This window comes from Cricetulus griseus, chromosome 5 (genome assembly GCF_003668045.3).
Source record: "Cricetulus griseus strain 17A/GY chromosome 5, alternate assembly CriGri-PICRH-1.0, whole genome shotgun sequence".
NCBI classification, from domain to species: Eukaryota; Metazoa; Chordata; class Mammalia; order Rodentia; family Cricetidae; genus Cricetulus; species Cricetulus griseus.
Window position 1 is genome coordinate 183,260,224 of NC_048598.1, and position 22,389 is coordinate 183,282,612.

At 45.8% G+C, this 22,389-nt stretch overlaps 2 protein-coding genes and 1 pseudogene across 9 annotated transcripts in view; 1 reads left to right on the forward strand and 2 right to left on the reverse strand.

The window, feature by feature from the left end:
* Wdr20 (WD repeat domain 20) overlaps positions 1 to 13,958 on the reverse strand; it is a 58,664-nt gene extending 44,706 nt beyond the window's left edge. For 2 of the 8 annotated variants that reach the window (XM_027416598.2, XM_027416597.2), the window contains exon 1: positions 13,658 to 13,955. In XM_027416598.2, coding sequence (XP_027272399.1) covers positions 13,658 to 13,906 — 249 coding nt within the window. In that variant the 5' untranslated portion in view covers positions 13,907 to 13,955. Of the gene's footprint in view, positions 1 to 13,657 lie in introns of all 8 variants that reach the window. The other 6 variants (XM_027416604.2, XM_035445385.1, XM_027416605.2 and 3 more) reach the window with 5 other exon arrangements.
* Positions 13,959 to 19,745: 5,787 nt separating this feature from the next.
* LOC113835824 (WD repeat-containing protein 62-like) lies at positions 19,746 to 20,416 on the reverse strand. The gene has a single exon (XM_035445387.1). It carries the CDS (start codon positions 20,307 to 20,309, stop codon positions 19,962 to 19,964), a length of 348 nt encoding a protein of 115 aa, XP_035301278.1. The 5' UTR covers positions 20,310 to 20,416; the 3' UTR covers positions 19,746 to 19,961.
* A 708-nt stretch (positions 20,417 to 21,124) lies between these two features.
* On the forward strand, positions 21,125 to 22,253 carry LOC100755449 (annotated as a pseudogene).
* Positions 22,254 to 22,389: the final 136 nt, after the last annotated feature.

Genomic DNA, 22,389 nt, shown 5'->3' on the forward strand with positions numbered 1-22,389 from the left:
TGGGGTTTGTCCATCTACAGTGCTGGCGATGGAAGCATGCATGCTAGGCAAGTGTCCACTGCAGAGCTATATTCCTGGCAAAATAATTTGTGTGTGTGTGTGTTTGTGTGTTAGAATCAACGTGAGTCAGTACTCTAAGCATGGTAGAATATGTATATCAACCTCAGGACTTGGAGGTGGTAGCATGAGGATCATAAATTCAAGGTCATCTTCGGCTACGTAGTCAAGGTGAGGCCAGCCTGGGCCACATGAGACCTTGTTTCAAAAAACAAATAAATATATGTCACTGAAAGTCTTTGAGCCTAGGAATGACATCACGTCCACATTAGTAAAGACTCTTGTAACTGTAAAGAGTTGGGGGAGGAGGGAGCAGGAGCAGACTAGGACATGAGACAGACAGCTCCAGAGGAACTGAGCAAGAGGAGCAAATATATGTAGGTACATTCAAGGCAAACTTCCAAAAAGGGAATCCACAAGGAGCTGAGTACAACTAGGAGCCAGGGAGAGAAAGAAGCAATGCCAGTGGGATTCAAATGTTTGTAGAGGACAGAGACACAACAAGGGTCAGTGAGAGGACTCAGCAGGTGAAGGTGCTTGCCACTCAACCTGCAGACTGGGTTCTTTTCCTGGGACCCATATGATAGAGAGGGACAACTCCCACAAGTTGTGCTAAGGCCTCCATTAGTGTGCCATCTATCAACGTGCCCTCCCTCACCCCTACCAAGAAAATAAAAGTCGTTTTTAGACTTTAATAATTGGAGAAAAAGCATGTGAATGAGTATGCTTGCCCTACAATTCTGACGAGCTGAGTTCATGCTCCAGACTGTCCGGTGGAAGGGGAACCAACTCCACAATGCTGTCCTCTGACTTACACACACACACACACACACACACACACACACACACACACACACACACACGCACACAGACACACCCACAAAGCTGTCCTCTGACTTTTACACACACACACACACACACACACACACACACACACACACACACACACTACTGTCCTCTGACTTACACACACACACACACATGCCACAGCACACACATGCACACAGACACGCCCACAAAGCAGATGGCAACAGGAGCTGGAGAAAGAACTGGCAAGGCCACTTACTATCAAGAAGGAAGATGTGCAGCGCAAGGCGACTGAGGCAGAGCTTAGCTGAGCATATGTTAGTTTAAGTTTTAATTGCCCTAACTGATTTGTGCTCTCACAGAAATACCCACTGGGTTCATTTACTGTAGTAAATAATTTTTCCTGAGGGGAAAAGGGCATAAACAAACTATTTCAGGAACAAAGGGGCAATATGATTTCAAATGCTGCTCAGAAACATAGTAGAATTGAGAAAGGAATTAAGACTAAGTCATTGAGGAAACCCAACAGTTAAATCTAGGCAGGAGAAAATGAACCAAGAAAAGAAGCCAGTGAGATGTGGACCAGAAAGGTGAAGTCAGGATGAAAGTGTCAAGACTACCAGCAGGTTTAAGTGCTTGCCGTAGAGGCCTGAGTGCTGTCCCTGACTGAAAATCACATGGTAAAGGAGAGAACCAATTGCTGAAAATCATCCTCTGACCTCCACATGGCACACATGTGCCCCCCCACACACACACCATGATAATCATAGTAAAGTAAAATGTAAAGTGTTAAGACAACCCAAGGAGAAACACACCTGTGCCCTAGTACTCAGGAAACTGAGGTAGGTCAGAAGACAGAGTTCAGGGGCAGCCTGAACTACATAGCAAGTTCAAGGCTAGCCTGAGCTATAACAGCAGGACCCTGGCTTGAAATAAATAAATAAATAAATAAATAAATAAGCGGTCAATAAGATTGCTCAACAGGTAAGGGGACATTTATGGCCACACCTAATGACTTGAGTTTAGTTCCTAGGATCCACCTGGTGGAAGGAAAGTATCAACTCTCACATATTGTTCCCTAACATAGGAAAGTATCAACTCTCACAAATTGTCCCCTAATAAGCACACGTGCTATGGCATGTGCATGTCCTCCCAAACATAAAATAAAATAAAAATGTAAAATTAATAGTAAGTAAACAGTGGTGCCAAATGCTGCTGAGAAGTTGAATGGTACCCAGTGGATTCGGTGGCAAGAAGTTGAAGAGCCAGTGACAGACAGCCAAACTCACAGCCAGATTGTGAAGCCGATGGTAAGAGCCTGAGTGTCCCTGTGGTAGGGCACACCAGAGGTGACTGGGACAATAGGGTGGCCACAGAAGCCATAGAGCCTCTCCCTACAAGACGGCACAAGTCAAACAGCAGCAAGCACTTGATGACAGGTACTAGTGAAGGGACAACCATGAGACAGGCAACAAAGTCTACAATACGCCAAGGCAGCCAAGAAGTCAGGGCAGAGCCACAAGAAGAAAGAGAAGTTCTGACAGGACACAAGGACAGGTGACTGGACTGCTCTGTTCAGGCTTTGAGGAGCAACTCCACCTCCACCCTCTGGGCTCTCAGGGAAACTCAAAACTCCGGCACATCATGGGAAGCCAGGGGACAACAGCCACTATTTTTCAGTTAGCTGAGATAAAACTAGCTACATGCACACCTAGACCAGAACTGGGGAGGAGGAATGAAAGGAGCTGCACAACTCTGGAAGTGACAGGGCAGCAGTATTTTTTCTGGAAGGTCAAGAATGGACTTTTCTCCCAGAACTCCAGGATAAGGAACCCAAATCGAGCTTCAAGCATTCAGGACACTAGACACTGTTTCCTCCTGAGTTACACCAGAAGATGTCCAACAGTCCAAGAGGCCAGACGGCTGACTAATTTCTAAACAGTTCTCAGCCCATGGGAAAGAGGCTGGCAAGCCTAGCTCCATGGACACCAAGAAGAGAGAGCACACCTGGCTGCTGAAAGGCATAGAAAGATGGCCTGATTCATTCAAGAGGGTCCCTAGAGGTCTGTAATTTAAACCAACTCTTTTCTTTGCTTATTTGCTTATTTATTTATCCAGACAGGGTCTCTCTGTATTCCTTTCTGGCCTACAATTCACTCTGTAAACCAGGCTGGCCTCCAGCTCATAGAGGTTAGCCTGCCTCTACCCCGAGTACTGGAATTAAAGGCGCACATGTGCCGCCACAACTGTCAAGTCTGAGGCCAGCCTGCCTTAAATACTCAGAGTACATAGATAGGTAAATAAATTAAAATTTAAAAATAAAAGTAAAAACAACATGCTTACTATGTACTGGCAGCTTAATGGATATGAACAAATCCATTCAAGAGGGTCCTTAGAGGTCTGTAATTAGACTGGCCCTCAAGGTCAGTCTAAAAAGGAAACAGGTTAAAACACCGAGAAGTAGATGAAGAGGCGAAGAGTCATGGATAAACAGCAAGAAGAATGGAAGAACAGGTTTGCAAAGCAAGCAGGACCAAGAGTGTCAGGTCCAGGGTGCTGCGCTGGGAGTTTCTCCTCAGCTGTTCCCAAGTGTGTGTTCCTTCTGGGTCCCCAAACCAGCCCAAGACCCTCAGTGTAGCTCATGTCTCTCTTGTTGCCTCTTTAGTATCTGTCTGTAGAGCACTTTCCTGTCTGGCAGGGCATTTCCTAGTTCCAGAGTAATCTCCAAAGCAAAGAGGGGATTGGATAAGCCAAAGTAGTGGCTTAACCAAGATCGGAATGGTGTGCATTTCCAGTGGCAACAGACATGGGTTAGTAATCTGAGTTGAGACAGTAAATCAAAGATTTGCCAGAGGCTTCTGAGAAATAATCTTATTCTTCTGAGACTGATTAGAAACAGGGGTCTCACTCTGGCCCATGTCGTGTAGAGATGAGAGCTAGTCACCTCTCCAGCATTTGGCCACAGTAGCTAAGCTGGCAGGCTGATGGAAAGCAGAACCAAGAGAATCTTAGCAAACAGAGCTGGTCCCTAGCCAAATATTCAATGATATGAGCCAATTCATCCCTCGAAGTGGGTTTCCTATTATGTATTATTACAAAAACCATCTAACATTACAAAACACTCAGGTATTATATAACTCATAAGCCATCAATGGATCAACCCATCAACTCTTTTTTGTAGCATACTTCAATTTTCATCTTTTGTTTCCAAAAGTCTTTTTTTTTTTTTTTTGGTTTTTAGGTTTCTCTGTGGCTTTGAAGGCTGTCCTGGAACTAGCTTTTGTAGACCAGGCTGGTCTCGAACTCACAGAGATCCACCTGCCTCTGCCTCTGCCTCCCAAGTTCTGGGATTAAAGGCGTGCGCCACCACCGCCCAGCTCCAAAAGTCTTAAATTTCATCATTATTAAAATATAAACCTCTTACATAAACCTTGGAGAGCGAGTTCCAGGATAGGCTCCAAAGCTACACAGAGAAACCCTGTCTCAAAAAACCAAAACAAAACAAATAAATAAATAAACAAACAAACCTTGGAGAAAGAGGAGAGGAGGAGGGGGGAGGAAAACATGAGGGATCAGGAAGTTGGGGGAAGGACAGAGAAGGAGAGCAAGCAAAGAGATACCTTGATGGAGGGAGACATTACGGTGTTAAGGAGAAACCTGGCACAAGGGGGAATGAATTCCCAGGAATCCACAAGATGACCCCAGCTAAGAATCTAAGAGATAGTGGAGAGGCTACTTTAAATGCCCTCCCCCTATAATGAGATTGATGACTACCTTAAATGTCATCATAGAGCCTTCATCCAGTAGCTGATGGAAGCAGAAGCAGAGATTTCACAGCTAAGCACTGAATCGAACTCCTGGAGTCTGGTTGTAGAGAGGGAGGAGGGATGAGCAAAGGGATCAAGACCATGCTGGGGAAACCCACAGAAGCAGCTGACCTGAGTAAGTAGGAACCTACGGACCCCAGTCTGACAGTTAGGGAACCAGCATAAGAACCAACTAGGTCCCCTGAACGTGGGTGTCGGTTGGGGACGTGGGCAGTCTATGGGGCCACTGGCAGTGGGACCAGGATCTATCCCTAGTGCATGAACTGGCTTTTTGGAGCCCATTCCCTATGGAGGGACACCCTGCTCAGCCTAGACACAGGGGGGAGGGCCTCGGTCCTGCCCCAAATGATGTGACAGACTTTGGTGATCCCCCATGGAAGGCCTTCCCTACCCTCTGAGGAGAGGGTAGGGAATTGGTAGAGGGGATGGGAGAGCGGAAGGGAGAGGGAACTGGGATTGGTTAAAAAAAAAAATATATAATATATATATATATATATATATATATAAGATTGTTTTAATTTAAATTAAAAAATAAACCTTGGAGAATGGCAACTAGTTAAACTGGTTAGCTGTGGCTCAAAACTGTATTAAAACAGGGACTCTTGGGCTGGGGAGATGGCTCAGAGGTTAAGAGCACTGGGTGTTCCAAAGGTCCTGAGTTCAGTTCTCAGCAACCACATGGTGGCTCACAACCATCTGTAATGAGGTCTAGTGCCCTCTTCTGGCATGAAGAGACACATGCAGACAGAAAACTGCATACTTAATAAAAATAAAATTAAAACAAACAAACAAACAAAAAAACAATAACTGTCAAAAACCGCTCAGTTAGCCAGGAGTTGGTTGTGCACAGCTTTAATCCCAGCACTCGGGAGACAGAGGCAGGAGGATCTCTGTGTGTTCAAGGCCATCCCAGTCTACAGAGCAAGTTCCAGGACAGCCAGGGCTACACAGAGAAACCCTGTCTAAAAAAAAAAAAAGGTAAGAGAAGTCTTTGTTGAGTACATTCCAGCATCACAAGCAAAGGTATAAGACAAACAGCAAAATAGGAAAAAACGATCTGTAACTCATACCACAGAATGAAGTGTTAATCTAATGATGGATTCATTATTTTTATTTTTTGGAAACAAGGTATAACTATGTAGTTCTGGCTAACCCAGAACTTGCTACAGAGAGCAAGCTATCCTTAAACTCACAAGAGATCTGCCTGCCTGCCTCTGCCTCTGAGTGCTGGGATTAAAGGCATATGCCGCCATGACCCATCCTAATGGTGTTTTGTGAGACAGGGCCTCTCACTCTCTATATAAGTCAGGCTAGAGTCAAACTCTTACTTCTCCTGCCCAACCCCCCAGTGGCCATAAGACTGCAATTCAGTTAATCTTTTTAATGCCTTCTGTTGAATAATCAAAGAGGACCACAGTTCATTATTCTGTACAAACTAACCTCACTGAAAACAAAAAGAAATGCTTCCTAAAACATCAAATGCACAAATCTTCATATTGCTCTTTAAATTTATGTACTCACTTGTTAATGTGTGCCATGTGTGCGTGTGTATGGAGAGCAAGGTTGACACTGGTGTCTTTCCTTGACCACACACCACCTTTATTTACCTACTTATTTCTTCATTTTTGAGACAATCTTAGTGAGCCTGAGGCGCTTCAATTCTGTAAGATGAACTAGTGAACTTCAGAGATCTGCCATCTCTCCCTTCCCACCTTGTACTGGGACTACAGGCACAGCACTTCTTATTGGGCCTGACTTCTTATTGGGGTCCTGGGAATGCAAGCTCAAGACCTCTTGCTTGTAAATTAACTGCATTTTAAAAGTTTCTTTAGCTCTACAGCCAAACCAGCTAATGATAAGCCCACTGTTGTGATTCTTGTCCAAGTTCTGTTCCTAACCCACTACCACTATATCACTAACATTAACTATAAAATAGTAACTACAGCCGGGCGTTGGTGGCGCACGCCTTTAATCCCAGCGCTCGAGAGGCAGAGGAAGGATCTCTGTGAGTTGGAGGCCAGCCTGGTCTACAGAGTGAGTTCCAGGACAGCCAGGGCTGTTTCACAGAGAAACCCTGTCTCAAAAAGCCATGATGGATGGATGGATGGATGGATGGATGGATGGAGTAATTACACTAACAAGCTTCTTGAAGGCAGGATTTGGTCTACACACTGCATGTAATGTTTGGTAGACATATTTCACAACATGCAGTAAGACAAGCATTCAGCGGGTAGAGATAGCACAGCAGTTAAGAGTGGACACTGCTCCTGCAGACGACTTGAGCTCCACTGACAGCACCCACTCACACAGCTCAAAACCACCTATATAACTCCAGTTCTAGGAATACTCCAGTTCCAAAGAATCCCATACCTCTGGCCTCTATTAGTACTCACATTCACAAGTGCTGGAGCACACACAAGTACATAATTAAAAATAGTAAAAATAAATCTTAAAAAATGAATGACATTCATGATTGTTTCACTGATTTCAGGCATGTTCTCTGTGAGACCTTTTTTTTTTTTTTTTTTTTTAATGTGCCAGACTCATAGAACAGGAGTTACAGATGGCTATGAGCTACCAAGTGGGTGCTGGGAACCAACCCTGCGTTCTCCACATGAGCCATAGTGCTCTTAACCATGAAGCCATTTCTCCAGGCCACAGTGTGCTTCTTATTGCTGTTCAAATTGACTCATGGATTAGTTGTTACTTATTGTCCTCTTTGAGTTCAAGAGATGCAAGGGCCTCTAGAGAGATAAGTATTTCTTACTTTACGTAATAAGTACAATGCTTTCCACTCAGGGTGCAAGATTCCAAAGTAAAAAAAAAAAAAAAAAAAAAAAAAAAAAAAAAGTTGTATCACCATTTCAGAGCAAACCTAAAAACATTAATAGCATCTCCCCAATGGAACAATGAATTTATTTTCACTTTTAAAATTCAGTATGGAATCCTACACTCTTGAGAGCTAACAGGCCTTAGAACCATCTAGATTTAATTCCCATGTTCCATAGGAATCTCATCAATAATAACCCGAACAGTGCATTCATGGACTGCAGTCTGAAATGAGAGGGGGGGGGGCAAGGGCATGTGGTCTGCAAGTTGAGTAACTATCAATATGGTTGGTTTGATTTGGTTTGGCTTTTTGAGACAGGGTCCTAAGTATCCAAGGCTGGCCTTGAAATCCTGGTCCTGTTGCTTCCCATTCCAAGTGCTGGTGTTATACCATGCCCCACAGACCACAGTTTTAAAACAATTGTTCCTAGTACATAAGTCTTGTAGGCAGTGTGGCTTGACAACAATAGATTAAAAGCAATCTGCAAGTCAGGTGTGGGGGCACATATCTTTAGCCCAGCACTGAGGAAGCAAAGGCAGACAGATCTCTGAGTTCCAGGTTAGCCTGGTCTACATAGTGATCCTGGAGGCCTGCCAGGGCTACAAAGAACCTGTCTCAAAATCAACAGTAATCTGCAGCATTTGTTTATTTTCTATTACTGTACTGTCTCTAACTTGCAATTTTTTATTTATTACCTATTAATAGTACTGGAAAAAAAATTTTAAAGATATGAACTATATAGCCAGGCAGTGGTGGTGCACACCTTTGATCCCAGTGCTTGGGAGGCAGAGGCAGGTGGGTCTCTGTCAGTTCGAGGTCAGCCAGGTCTACAGAATAAGTTCTAGGGCAGTCTCCAAAGTTACAGAGAAACCCTGGCTCAAAAAAACCAAACAAACAAACAAACAAACATACATACATACATACATACATACATACATACCACTAAAAATTACCCATGTTACTTTTAGACCCAAACTTGGATGCTTTTCAGCTTCTTGGAAATCGTTTGAATGTATAACATGGGTAGACAGCTTTTTTTGAGTCATTCAACTCAAAATACAGCAGCAAAGGTCCTGCCTCAATCAGGAAAAGCCAAATCTGCTGCAAGGAAGCTCTGTCTGCAGAAGACTCATTCTCACAGGGTATTGAAACTGAGAAAAATATCAGGAAGGTACAGTGCAGGGCACTGTGAGAACATGTGAAGGGGAACTGATCTAACCAGAGAACTCACGTAAGGGTTTGTGGGGGAAGTGATGGGTAAACTGAGATCTCAAAAAGAGACCATTCACATTTATGTAAAAACAGTCTCCACAAAATAAAAGGGCCTGGGCATCTTTTTCCTAAAACAATCTTTAATGATAAAATAAGTCATAAAATATTTAAAAGCTAGCAGTTCAAAGTTCTGTGGGAGGCGTCTTTCTCATCTCTCACTGCATCCTGCTCAATATCACTAGTATCATGGTAGTCATTCAAATTTCTTTGAAATGATTAGTATAGTATAATACTGATGTTTGTTTATGCTGTCTTCAGCTGATCAAAACAGAGTCACAAACTTCATCTCAGCACAGAAGAAATCTCCCTCTCTGAGGCCAGCCTGGTCTATAATGTGAGTTCTCAGAGAAAGAGGGAGAGAGAGAGGGAGGGAGGGGGAGAGAGGGAAAGAGAGAGAAGGGATGGAGGGAGGAAGGGAAGGAGGGAAGGAGGAAAGGAGGGAGATGGATTTCTTTGATGTGAACAGGTGCTTCCATTTTCCTCATAAGGATGACACAGATTTAGTTAAGTCCTGGCATGCTAGTACCTGCCTTTAAACCCAACACTGTGGGGGGTGGGGAGGCAGAGGCAACGGGATCTGTGAGTTCCAGGCCAGCCTGAGCTACATAGTGAGACCCTATGAGAAAAAAAAGAGAGAGAGAGAGAGAGAGAGAGAGAGAGAGAGAGAGAGAGAAAGAAAAAAAAAAACTCAACAAGACAATGTGTAACCCAATGCTGGGGTAACTGTACATATGGTACCCTTGGATTTAAAAGCCTGATTACTCAGGCCAGGTGTGATAGCACACGCCTTTAATCCCAGCACTAGGGAGGCAGAGACATGCTTATCTCTATGAGATCAAGGCCAGCCCAGACTACAAAGCAAGCTCCAGGACAGCCAGAGAAAACCTGTCTCAAAACAAAACAAAACAAAACCCAACAAAAAAAAAGTGTGATTTGTCTAAAGCAATTCTTTTCTGCATATGTGCTTCCTTTTCCTTTAATGAAAAAGGCTAATAAATGTTTCTGTCTTTTCTCTAGCCTTAGTTCTCTGAGAGAGATGAAAGGATATATACTCTAAGTCCCATCTACTGCTAGACTTTGACCTCTAAGCATTTAAAAGAGCCCATATTATACTCCTCAGCGTCAGACTACTTCCCAAACACTTCAGTCCCTCAGGACCCCACTAAAGAAAGCGAACACATACACTTAGTTCGTGAATGCCTGTAATCCCAGAACCTGTACAGCAGAACACAAGACCAAGGTCAGCCTAGGCTATACAAGTAAGACCTTGTCTCAAAAAAATAATAATTTGGGGGACAAACAGAAAAGATAATTCAGTAGTAGTATTTGCCCAGCATACATTAAGGCCCTGGGTTCAATACTACCTGTTTTACACCTGTTTGTTTAATCTAGTTGTAAATCTCACCCAAACTGGGCTTCTAGGTGATCCAAATAATTGTATAAGTTCACACACCTTGGGGCCTTGGGCTGGGGGATGTATCTAACACATTGTGAGGGCCTTAGGGTTGATCCCCAGTGTGTGCGAAGCTCTCTCTCTCTCTCTCTCTCTCTCTCTCTCTCTCTCTCTCTCTCTCTCTCACACACACACACACACACACACACACACACACACACACACCTCTACTACTTACCCTAAAAGTAAATTCTGACTTCCTAACAGAAGACAATTGATTATTTTGTTTGCTTTTTGTTGAGACAGGAACTCACTATACAGTTACATGGTAAAGAGTGGCCTCTAATTATCAACCCTCCCAAGCCACTATACAGGGCAATTGTTAGCTGTATTTTAAAATCAAAAATCAGAACCAAAAAAAAAAAAAATTCACCATCTTCTGGCATTTATAGTCCTAGTACTTGAAAGGTAGATGCAAAAAGAATCAGGAGTTCAAGATTATCCTCTGCTACTTGACAAGTTCAAGGCCAACCTGGTCTGTTTGAGACCTTATCAAACAAAAAAATCACTTATATTCAGAAATGACGATAAGTACAAACTAACTGATGAAAAGAAAAACTTCATCTGCAACAATTACAAGAGTTTAAATATCTGCCACAAAGTACAAATGTATAAGATACATAAAATTTTACACATACACACACCAAAGTACCAAAGCACTCAAATCACCCAGGTAAAGGCAACTTATGTATTTCAGACTTTTGACTTTTTTTTTTTTTTTTTTTTGGAGACAGGGTTTCTCTGTGTAGCCCTGGCTGTCCTGGAACTTTGTAGACCAGGCTGGTCTCGAACTCAAGATATCCGCCTGCCTCTGCTTCCCAAATTCTATGACTAAAGGCATGTGGCAGTATTTCAGACTTGTTTTAAAGAATGTTTTAGTGTAGTTTTTAAAAGCTGTTAGAACACCATCATAAGGATATTGCTAAACAAATGGTCTTTAGCTATGCAAGCCAGACCTACTAAATGCAGATGAAGTCTGTTAAGAGAATGATCCAAAAAAGCCTTTCAGAGCTGGATGTGTAACACAGTGAGGGAGCAGTTGCCTAACACGCCAGAGCCCGGGGTTCTGCCCGCACCCGACATTGCAGGGGGAGGGGACACAAAGGAAGTAATACCTAAAGTAGTAATGATTAATGTGGGTGAATTCCACTTTTTAAACCTTATCTTATTACTTATACATGTGTGAATGCCACAATATGCAGGTGCACAAGAGGTTTGAAAAGGACTCTGAATATGCTGGAGCAGTGATGACAGGAGTTTTGAGCTGCGAGCTGGGCTCTGAAGAACACGAGGTACTCTAGACTACTGAGCCATCTTCCAGGCCCTGTGAATTTAACTTTTAAGCTTGTCATATTTTTACATCATCGTTTTTGTTTGATTGGTTTTGGTTTGGGAGGGTGTTTTTGGTTTTTGAGATAGGCTCTTATGTAGCCCTAACCAGCCTGGAACTCTATGTGGGCCAGGCTGGCCTTGAACCCAGAGAGATCCACCTGGGTTTAGAGGTAGGGTCCCACTAACTATATAGCCCATGTTTGCCTCAAACTTGTTAACTGTAGCCCAGGCTGGCCTTGAACTTGCTAATTATAGTCCTGGCTGGCCGCAAAAATCACAATTTGAGTGCTACGATTGCAGGTGTGCACAACCACAGTAGGATCTAATTATAACTTTTCTAAGGTTTATTTTATTTTTTTAAAGTTATGTGTGTGTGCTGTAAGTGGGTACTCAGAACCCAGAAAAGGACCTCAGCTTCCCCAGAGCTGAACTCGGGTCGTCCTCTGCAAGAGCAGTGCCAGTTCTTAACCACTGAGCCATCACTCCAGTCCCTAAATATGTTTTGATAACAAAGTCTTAAAAATTATTTCCAGAGAAAAACCTGAATACTCTGGTACTCGGAGGGGGAAATGTTGAGATGCCAGCTTCTTTTTTGACAGTTACTCTTAATGCTGCCACTACAGTTTACATCTACTGAGTGTGTCAGGGCTCTTAACGGCCATGACAGCTATTATATCATGAATTACAACATGCACTGCAACCCTCCCTTTTTAAAGAAATGCAAAGAAAAGCTTCAAAAGTATCCAAGATCACCAGTGAGTCAGTAACAAAGTTGGAAGGTAACACTAAAACTTCAGCTCCTACACTACAAACCACGACATACTTTCCCAATCCCAAGCATGAGGAGTCAACCGGCTACTTTCAAAACCTTCCAGCACCATAGCCATAGTACACTGACTAAACACAAACCCTGGGCCAAAGAAGCAACACACTGCTTTTGCATACAATTATCTCCTTCCATGTTCTCATAACCATGCATTACAAAGAAAAAAAAAACACCAACTTTGGATATATTAATCCTTGGTAGTGTGCACTCCTCAACATGGAAGATTTATTTTTCCCAGTGACTGAACATTTATAAGTTAATCTTTCATCACCTTGTCACATTCCGTCCAAGGTACTATGGGTACATACATTCATTTCCTCACTCAACAGTCAAAAGTTAAAAAAAACAAGCAATTCTCAGAACATGGTTACATTGCCAATTGGGGGGGGGGGTGCGGCAATAAACTGCTGCTTTTAACCAGACATTTTCAAACACGATGACATGCTTCACGGAATTACTGTTAAGTTCTTGGCTGGCTGCTGTAAAGTAGCATTTCAGGCATCTCCCTCCCTGTTTGGGACACAGCCTGACTCGTTGGACAAGATAAATCTAGGCACGCTCACACACTCACAACACTTGTCAAGACATCCCTGCAACCTCCCAAGTGTGAGCGCCCAGCCCTCTCTCGCCTCGGGGGGACAGAATGACCCTCGCCGGCCGGCCGGCCGCCCGCCCGCCAACCTTTCGGGAGAAGGCTCCCGAGGCGGGGACGGCGACAGCCAGCGGTCCTGCCGGGAAGGGTTTTGGAAACAGTGTTGACACCACGAGAAGAGAGAGAGGCTCGCTCCCAGGAAGTGTCAGTGCGGCAGCAGGTGGAGCAGCCCTGCGTGCCGAGCCGGTCCTCTCTGACCCAGTCTCCAAGTCCTCCGCCTCCCTGCCCCGGTTCCGCCTTACGGACCTCTGCGAGCCGAGCCGAGCCGAGCCGCCCGGGGAGCGAGGCCACCTAAGGCGGCCGCCGCACCTCTTCCGGGGGACCGGCAGGCCCGCGCCCGGGCAGCGTCGGCACCTGACGGACCCGACCGGGGAGGCGGCCGGCGGCTCCCGGCGGCTCCGGCGGCTCCCGGGGACTCGCGGGGACTCGCGGCGCCGCGGCCCCGGAGCCCCCTCCCCTGCGGAGCCCCGGCGCGCCTCCCTCCCGCCTCTCTCCTCCGGGCTGCCCCAGCGGAGTTGCCGGCCGGCCCACTCCAAAGTGCCGGTGACCCCGGCCGCGGCCCGCGCCGCCGGCGAGCCCCCGGTGACGCCCGGGTCGGTACCTTGCGGACCCCCTTGTAGATATAGAAGTAGAGCTCCCGGCCCACATTGAAGCAGAGGCGGTCGCCGTTGCCAGACTGGTCGTTGAGGTTTACGAAGGAGACGCGGACAGGGTTGGATCCCTGCGAGTTGAAGGGCACCCGGTTGGGCCGGCTGTACTCCGAGTGCGGCAGCAGCTTGTACAGACCTTCCCGGGTGGTGAATTGGGTCTTAATCTCGTTCATCTCCTTCCCTCCTCCCTCCGTCGCCATCTTGGAAAGCAGCGTTCATCCTGCCCTAAGTGCCCGGATCACGCCCACCGCGCAGGCGCCGTCCCCGGACGCTCGGGCTCCGCCCCCCACCCCCTTCTCCGCGGCCCCGCCCACCCGAGAGCCAGCCCCCACCCCCCCCACACACACACACACGGGGGCGGGGCGACTAAGCACGCACGCACGCACGCACGCACGCTCGCTCGCTCGCTCGTGCGCTCCCTTGGCGGGCTCGGTACCGCGTGGCGAGCGCAGGCTCCCCGCTTGTGGAAGCGCGCGCGGCGGGCTGGGCTCAGGCGTTCGTCCCTAAGGCGAGGTGAGTCCGCGGCGCTCTGCGACGCCCCCGGGCCGGAGAAGCCGAGGGAGGGCGGAGCCCGAGCCGAGCGGAGCAGCAGCGCGGTGTGCGGACCTGGGCGACCCCGCTGCGCCCGGCTCTCCCCCCCCTCCGGGGCTGGCGGGGACGCACGCAGTCGCGGTGGGAGCCGTCGGGGCCTCCCAGAGGCCGTTTGGCAGCAGGGACAGCAGGAGTGGGTTTCGTTGCCCCTCGCGGTTTTGTTTTTTTGCTCGTGCGAGTGAGAGCGGGGTGGGGAGAAGAGCGTAACTACGCAGGGCTTGCGTTCTCAAGCCTCACCTGAAACCTGACTGGGGTGAGCACTGGCTGCTGCTTGAGACGCTAGGTTGTGTTGGGGCGAGGGTCACGGCCCATAGCTTCGGGAGCTAGACACTGAATCTGTGCCTTACAAAGGTAAAGCTAATCAGTTTTCCAAAGCCTCAGATGGAACTTGAAGTTGTTTGCTAGGAGAACCGTAAAGTGCGAGTATTCTGTACACAGTCTAAACACTTAAGGACAAGCGCACAAGTTAAAGTAGCATTAAGCGATCGCCATTTGGTGTATCCATTTCTGGGTATGTGCACTGGGATACGGACGCTTTTAAAATAAGAAACGTTATAATAGGGTTCTAGAATGGGGGGGGGGGGCAGGGTTACACGAAGAATGAACCATCCCTGGAAAGTCGTGTCTGTAGAGTAGAAGGTGGAGCGAGCCCAGTACAGTGGTGGGCACCTGTAGTTCCAGACCCAAGGAATACCCGAGCCCAGATGTTGGAAGCTAGCCTAGCTCACGGAGCAAGACTCCAGCTCACAAAAAGTAACTGTAAAAAAGCAGGAGCTTTGTAAAGAAATTTAAATCATAAACGTTTTATGCAGTAGAGAGCAAGTATATAAACAGCAGAACTGCCAATGGTGAAAAATGAGTGTAACACTAACACTTTGTAGCTGACCAAAAAAAATAGCACTACAATAAAATCCTTTTATTTATTTATTTTTTAAATAACGAGTTAACTCTTCTTTGAGGAGACTGTGTCTCACTAAATATTCCTGACTGTCCTGGCATCCATCTCAGGAATCCACCTGCCTCTTGCCACCCAAGTGCTGAGATTAAAGGCATGATCCACACACCTGGTTTAAAATCCTTGATATGGGGCTGGGGAGATGGCTCGGAGGGAGGTTAAAAGCACTGGCTGCTCTTCCAGAGGTCCTGAGTTCAATTCCCAGAAACCACATGGTGGCTCACAACCACCTGTAATGAGATCTGGTGCCCTCTTCTGGCCTGCAGGGATATATGCAGGGAGAATACTGTATACTTAATAAATAAATAAAATCTTAAAAAAATAAATAAAATTCTTAATGCATCTCTAGAATATACCTTAAATTTCATTTTGTTATTTGTCTTTTTCCAAAATACAAATATGAATCAGAACTCTTAAAAAAATACTAGGGTATGCCAGGCAGTGGTGGCTCACGCCTTTAATCGAGCACTCAGGAGGCAGAAGCAAGGGGATCTCTGTGAGTTTGAGACCAGCCTGGTCTACAAGAACAAGTTCCAGGACAGCCTCCAAAGCCACAGAGAAACCCTGTCTCTAACCAAAACAAAAAAACTAGGGCATATGTAATGGGCAATCCCAATTTCCCATGGCTGTATTTTTTTGAACCAAAAACAGGTATTTATAATGGACATTTTGAGGAATAAATAACAGCCTAAATTATCTAAAATGTATTCAGTTGGGTTTTCTAGTTCATAAGGGAAAATACACTTTGGGAGGGGAAACTTCAGCAAACAGAAACTGAGACAAAATTCATTTTTGTTGACCTTCAACCATAATATTCAATTGCTCATAAGACCAATATATCACTGGACTTGATGCTAATGCCTTAATCTCAGCACATAGGAGAGAGAGGCAAACAGATGTCAAGGCCAGCCTGGTCTACACAAAGAGTTCCAGACCCCTCAGGGCCACATAGTTAAACCCTGTTCTGGGGTTGGGGGGTGGAGGGAGATGGCTCATCACTGACTGCTCTTCCAGAGGACCAGGGTTCAATTCCCAGCACCCATATGGCAGCTCAAAACTTGTCTGTAACTCCCAAGATCTGACACCTTCACACAGACAAGCAGGCATACAAAACACCAATGCATGTGAAATAAAAATGAATTATTTTAAAAAAAAAGAGGAAAGAAAGAAAGAAAATTGGGGCTGGAGAGATTGCTCAGGTTAGGAGATCTTCCAGAGTTCTTGAGTTCAATTTCCAGCAACCATATGGTGGCTCACAACCATCTCTAATGAGATCTGGTGCCCTCTTCTGACCTGCAGGAATATATGCAGGCAGAACACTTTATACATAATAAATAAATTAAATAAATAAATAAATAAATTTTAAAAAAAGAAAATTAAGATCAGTATGCCTTAAGTTTTTTTTAATTTTATTTATTTATTATATATATATATATACAGTGTTCTATCTGCATGTTTTGCCTATACACCAGAAGAGAGCACCAGATGTCATTTTAGATGGTTGTGAGCCATCATGTGGTTGCTGGGAATTGAACTCATAACCTCTGGAAGAGCTGCTAGTGCTCTTAACCCCTGAGCCATCTCTCCAGCCCTCATGCCTTAAGATTTATATTAAGATTTTATTGTGTACTTTTTTTTTCCCCAGTCATGGTAGCATACTCTTGGTATGCCCTCATTCCCAGACACTGACAAAGGAAGATGGAGAACTCAAGGCCACTCAATCATGGTGGCACATATCTGTAATACTAGTACTTAGGAGGATCAGGAGTTCAAGGACTGCCTCAGCAATGTAGTCAGTTGAGAAACCAGCCTGGGCTACTTTAGACCCCCTCTTTAAAAAGAAATAATTCCAGCACTTGCGAGGAAGAGTCAGCAGTGTCTCTTGTGAGGTCTAGGATAGCTACACAGAGATACCCTGTCCCAAAAAGAAGAAGAAAGGAAGATAAAGTTCAATGCCAACCTGTGCTACATAGCAAGACACAGTCTAAAAACAGCAACCAGGGCTGGAAAGGTGGCTCGGTGGTTAAGAGTACTTGCTGGTCTTTCAGAGGAACCAGTTTGAGTCCTAACGTCACATGGCAGCTGACAACCCTTCTTCAACTCCAGTTGCAGGGAATGGATGGGGGAAGTGCTTCTGTGTATGTGTTTGTCTTATTGGATGATAAATAAAGTACTGTTTGGCCAATGAGGCAGCAAGTTAGGCGGGACTAGGAATCAAGGAGGATTCTGGGAAATGTAGTAAAGAAGTGGTGATCCAGGCAGGAAGTGACATAGCAAGGAGACTCATTTAAGCAAGGGCAAGAAGGAAGGCGTCCCTTTCACTCTTCCTCCTGCTCTCTGCTCTGAGCCATCATGTGATCCGGGGATGAGGACGCCAGTGGAAGAAGGCGTCCTACATAAGTTAAGTCTTATAAAATATATAGATTTATGATAATTAAGACTGAGCTAGCAGATAAGAAATCCTAGTCATTGGCCAAGCAGCATTGTACTAATATAAGTCTCTATGTGTTATTTGGGACCTTGACATGGCGGCGGGCGTAACTCGGGTAGCCTGGCAGAAAACGCCCACTTGGCAGCAAGGCTCGGGCAGCTTGGCGGAAAGACTTGTTGTTACAGGGAATTATCTGTCCTCTTCTGGCTCTGCATGCATAAAATACACAGACTCATAAAAAATGAAAATCATCTGGGCAGGTTGGGGTACACTTCTAATCCTAGCGCTCAGGAGGCAAAGGCAGGTGTATGTCTGTGAGTTTGAGACCAGCCTCATCTGCACAGGACAGCAAGAGCTGCACAGAGAGACCCTGTCTCTCAAATCAATAAAAGAATGAATGAATAAAGTGTGATTGTTTTTCACAAAATGTTAAAATCTTGTGGAAAACGTTAAAAATTCCTTTCTAGACCTGAGGTGGTTAGCAGGGAGTAAGGAGGTGGAGGTTGACAGATGTTGGTCAAATTCAATTTCAGTTAATATGAATAAGTCCAAGGGCTCTTTTGTACAGGCTAGTATTCAATTATAATAAGATAGCATATTTTGGAAGTTGATAAGAAAGTCAGTTTGTTATGCCAAGTTTGTGAGATCCCCAAAAAGGACCACCAAGGAGCCAACTCACTTATGCAAACACAAAAGGTTTAATATTCATTTACAAGCCTCGGCAGGGACCCTGTCCAGCAAACTGGTACAGCAGCTGCAGGAAAAGAGTGCCTGGCCTCAATTGTAAAGGGTTTATAAAGGAAAAAAAACACAAGCAGGGTGGTACATGCCTTGGCTGTTCCTGATTGGGTAAGAGTAGGTGATCTTTGGATTCATTGACGGGGCCTAGGCGAATTTCAAAACTGTTACTAACAGTTGCCCACAAGGACAGTTGTGTCAAGAAGATGTTATTTACTAAAATTAGTCATTGCCTGACCACCTGGATGGGGTCATTTTGAGTGGGGTGGGCACAGTTTGGGTGCTCCTTGGAACTGTTTATGGTTCCTTGGCTGGAGCTGAATCAGCCGTGTGCCAGGAATTTCTCAGGGTGGCTTTTTATGAGAATGGAGTTAACTCCATCCTCCCCAGTTTACCTTGCTCTTACAGGTTTTAACTGTTTCACCACGAAAAGTAAATACTTAATCCTGCAGGATTGCCCACATGTGTAATCCCAACCCTGGAGGTCGAGGAAGGAGGATCAAGAGTTCAAGGTTATCCCAGCACTGGGGAGGAGAGACAGGTGGATTTCTGTGAGTTTGAGACCAGCCTGGTCTACAAGAGCTAGTTCCAGTACGGCCTCCAAAGCCACAGAGAAACCCTGTCTCCAAAAAAAAAAAAAAATCTTCAGACTGGTTTGGGCCTCTTGGTTACCCCAGAAAGGCATGGCAGGATCTTGACCATCAATGCTAGAAATGAGTGTCTCTGTGGTGAGGATGGCCCATGGAAGCCAGTTCTCCCTTGGATAAGGGTTTGTGAAGTGGCCTGGATAGCTCAGCTGTCATGGGGTCCTCGCTGTCCCCACGAGAGATGACTCCATGATATCTTGGCATGTGAGCTAGTTGTTGTAGATAGGGCACAGACACTGTGATCCAGGCCTGTGGTAGGTACAGGTATGGGTGTTGGATGCTTCCTGTCTGTGGATGGCACCAAGGAAGAAGGGACACAAGGCCCCTGGAGTCTCCTCAGCCTCTGCCCAGAGAGGGCATTGGTCCTATCTGAGGACATGTAGCCAGTACCTGCTCTCAGGGACCCTGTTCTGGGCTTGCCACCCCCTTGGCCTACAGGCTTGACCTCTGGAGACTTCATAAGGTACAGGGGCAGCTAGGGAGGAAGGCCAAGGATCTTCTGGAGGCATGAGTGGAAACTGGGTGGAGATGCTCAGCCGGGATTGAAGAAATGGTTGTCAGCCTCTGAGAACTTTATGTCTGCCCCTGATCCATGAAAGAGCTCTGGGTCACATGCCTCGGCCATCTTATCTTCTGTCTGTTCTGCAGGGCTTGGGGAGGGCTGTCTCCAGATACTATGATCAAGTGACGGCAGTCATAGGTGAACTTCATGCCAGTGACATTTTCTTGGCAAAACACTCACCGAGTAAAAGTCAGTCACCCAGATGCTTTTGTCAGAGCGTTTGTGTCCAGGTAGGTGCCTGAGGTGTCTACAGGGACCTTCAACAGGAACCCCTCATCTCCCTGGGAACCCTTGTAGCACTTCTGTTTCCCACACACTGTGTTGTAGACCCTCACATTGCGGTCCTGGCAGGCATAGCCACATACTTCTGTGTGATGTCGACATCCATGCCATACAAGATGGTCTTCTCTGTTACACAGCAGATACAAAGTGCAACCCATCCGAGGTCTGCTGGGCACTTCAAAAGTAGATAGATGCTCTTGTTGGCCCCACAGCTGATCATCTGGACATCCCTGGTGCCAGCAAACTTAATGGCTGTGATGGACAAGGTGTGGTCATCCAGGGTCTGCTCCAGGTTGTAGTTCTTCTCCACATTTAACGCATGGATGAGCCAGTCCCGGCCGGCTGAAGCCAGCAAAGTCACTCCCGTCTCAGTATTCCAGGCACAGCACATCAGCATTGTGGGCCTCCACCTCACTCAGCTCAGATTTCCACTGTGGTGGCCTGAAACCAAGTGTTGGCCATCAGACTCAAACCCCAGCTTTTTAAAATTACTTGTTTGGTTTGGTTTGGTTTGGTTTGGTTTTTTGATGGCTTTTGGGGCTGTCCTGGAACTAGCTCTTGTAGACCAGGCTGGTCTCAAACTCACAGAGATCCGCCTGCCTCTGCCTCCTGAGTGCTGGGACTAAAGGCGTGCTCCACCAACGCCCGGCCTAAAATTTTTATGTATATATTTGTGTGCCTGTGTAAGAGTGTATACCACTTATGTGCAGTTGCCCACAGAGGCCAAAAGAGGGTGTTAGATCAATTAAGTATATAGTCTTTAAAAATACTGAAAGCTAAAAATATATTTTGTAGATTTAATAAAGTTCTCTGATATTCCTTTACTTATAATGGTCCTATTAACAACCGGTTCTGGGCTGGAAAGATGGCTCAGCGGTTAAGAGCACTGACTGTTCTTCCAGAGGTCCTGAGTTCAGTTCCCAGCAACCACATGGTGGCTCACAACCACCTTGAATGAGATCTGGTGCCCTCTGCTGGCAAAGTGTATACATAATAAATAAAACCTTAAAAAAAAAAAAAAAGCCGGGCGGTGGTGGCGTATGCCTTTAATCCCAGCACTCGGGAGGCAGAGGCAGGTGGATCTCTGTGAGTTTGAGACCAGCCTGGTCTACAAGAGCTAATTCCAGGACAGCCTCCAAAGCCACAGAGAAACCCTGTCTCAAAAAACCAAAAAAAGAACCTTTCTGTGTTCTTTGCATTCCCAGAGTAGCTATGGCTCGTGGTCCCAAGAAACATCTGAATCGTGTAGCTGCTCCAAAACATTGGATGCTGGATAAATTGACCAGCGTGTTTGCTCCTCGTCCATCCACTGGCCCTCACAAGGTGAGGGAACGTCTGCCTCTGATCATTTTCCTAGGGAACAGACTTGAGTATGCCTTGACTGGAGATGAAGTAAAAACGATTTGCATGCGGCACTTCATTAAGATTGATGGCAGGGCTGGGCGATGGTGGTGCACGCCTTTAATCCCAGCACTCAGGAGGCAGAGGCAGAGGCAGGCAGATCTCTGTGAGTTCGAGGCCAGCCTGGTCTCCAGAGCGAGTGCCAGGATAGACTCCAAAGCTACACAGAGAAACCCTGTCTCAAAAAAAAAAAAAAAAAGGAGTGTTTTTTTTTAATTTTACCATGCTGCTTAATTGAGCAGTTACCTAGAAAGGCAAGAGTACAGGAAAAGTCAGGACTGATATAACCTACCCTGCTGGATTTATGGATGTCATCAACATTGACAAGACTGGAGAGAACTTCTGCCTGATCTGTGACACCAAGGGTCACTTTGCTGTTCATCATATTACACCTGAGGAGGCCAAGTACAAGTTGTGCAAAGTGAGAAAGATCTTTGTGGGCACAAAAAGAATCCAACATCTGGTGACCCGTGATGTTCACACTATTCAATAACCTGATCCCCCTCGTCTAGGTGAATGACACCATTCACATTGATTTGGAGACAGGCAAAATAACTGACTTCATCAAGTTTGACACCAGTAACCTGTGTATGGTGACCGGAGGTGCTAACTTGGGAAGAACTGGTGTGGTCACCAACAGAGGAGAGACATCCTGGTTGTTTTGATGTGGTTCATGTGAAAGATGCCAATAGCAATAGCTTTGCCACCCGGCCTTCCAACATTTTTGTTATTGGCAAGGGGAACAAACCATGGATTTCTCTTCCCTGAGGAAGAAGAACCCGCCTCACCATTGCTGAAGAGAGAGACAAGAGGCTAGCAGCCAAACAGAGCAGTGGGTGAAATGGTCTCTAGGAGCCATGCTGGAGAAAAATCTGTACTCTTGCCTTTCTAGGTAACTGCTCAATTAAGCAGCATGATAAAATTAAAAAAAAAAAAAAAACAGGCTCTGCACCTGGGGTGGTGGCAACACACCTCTAATCCCAGCACTTGGGAGGCAGAGATGGAGTTTGAGACGAGCCTGTTCTACATAGTTCCAGGACAGCCATGGCTGTTAAACAGAGAAACCCTGTCTTGAA

What these genes read in the sequence shown, in the direction of transcription:
- LOC113835824 (XM_035445387.1), bottom strand. Translation starts at nt 20,309, where the DNA reads ATGCTGATGTGCTGTGCCTGGAATACTGAGACGGGAGTGACTTTGCTG.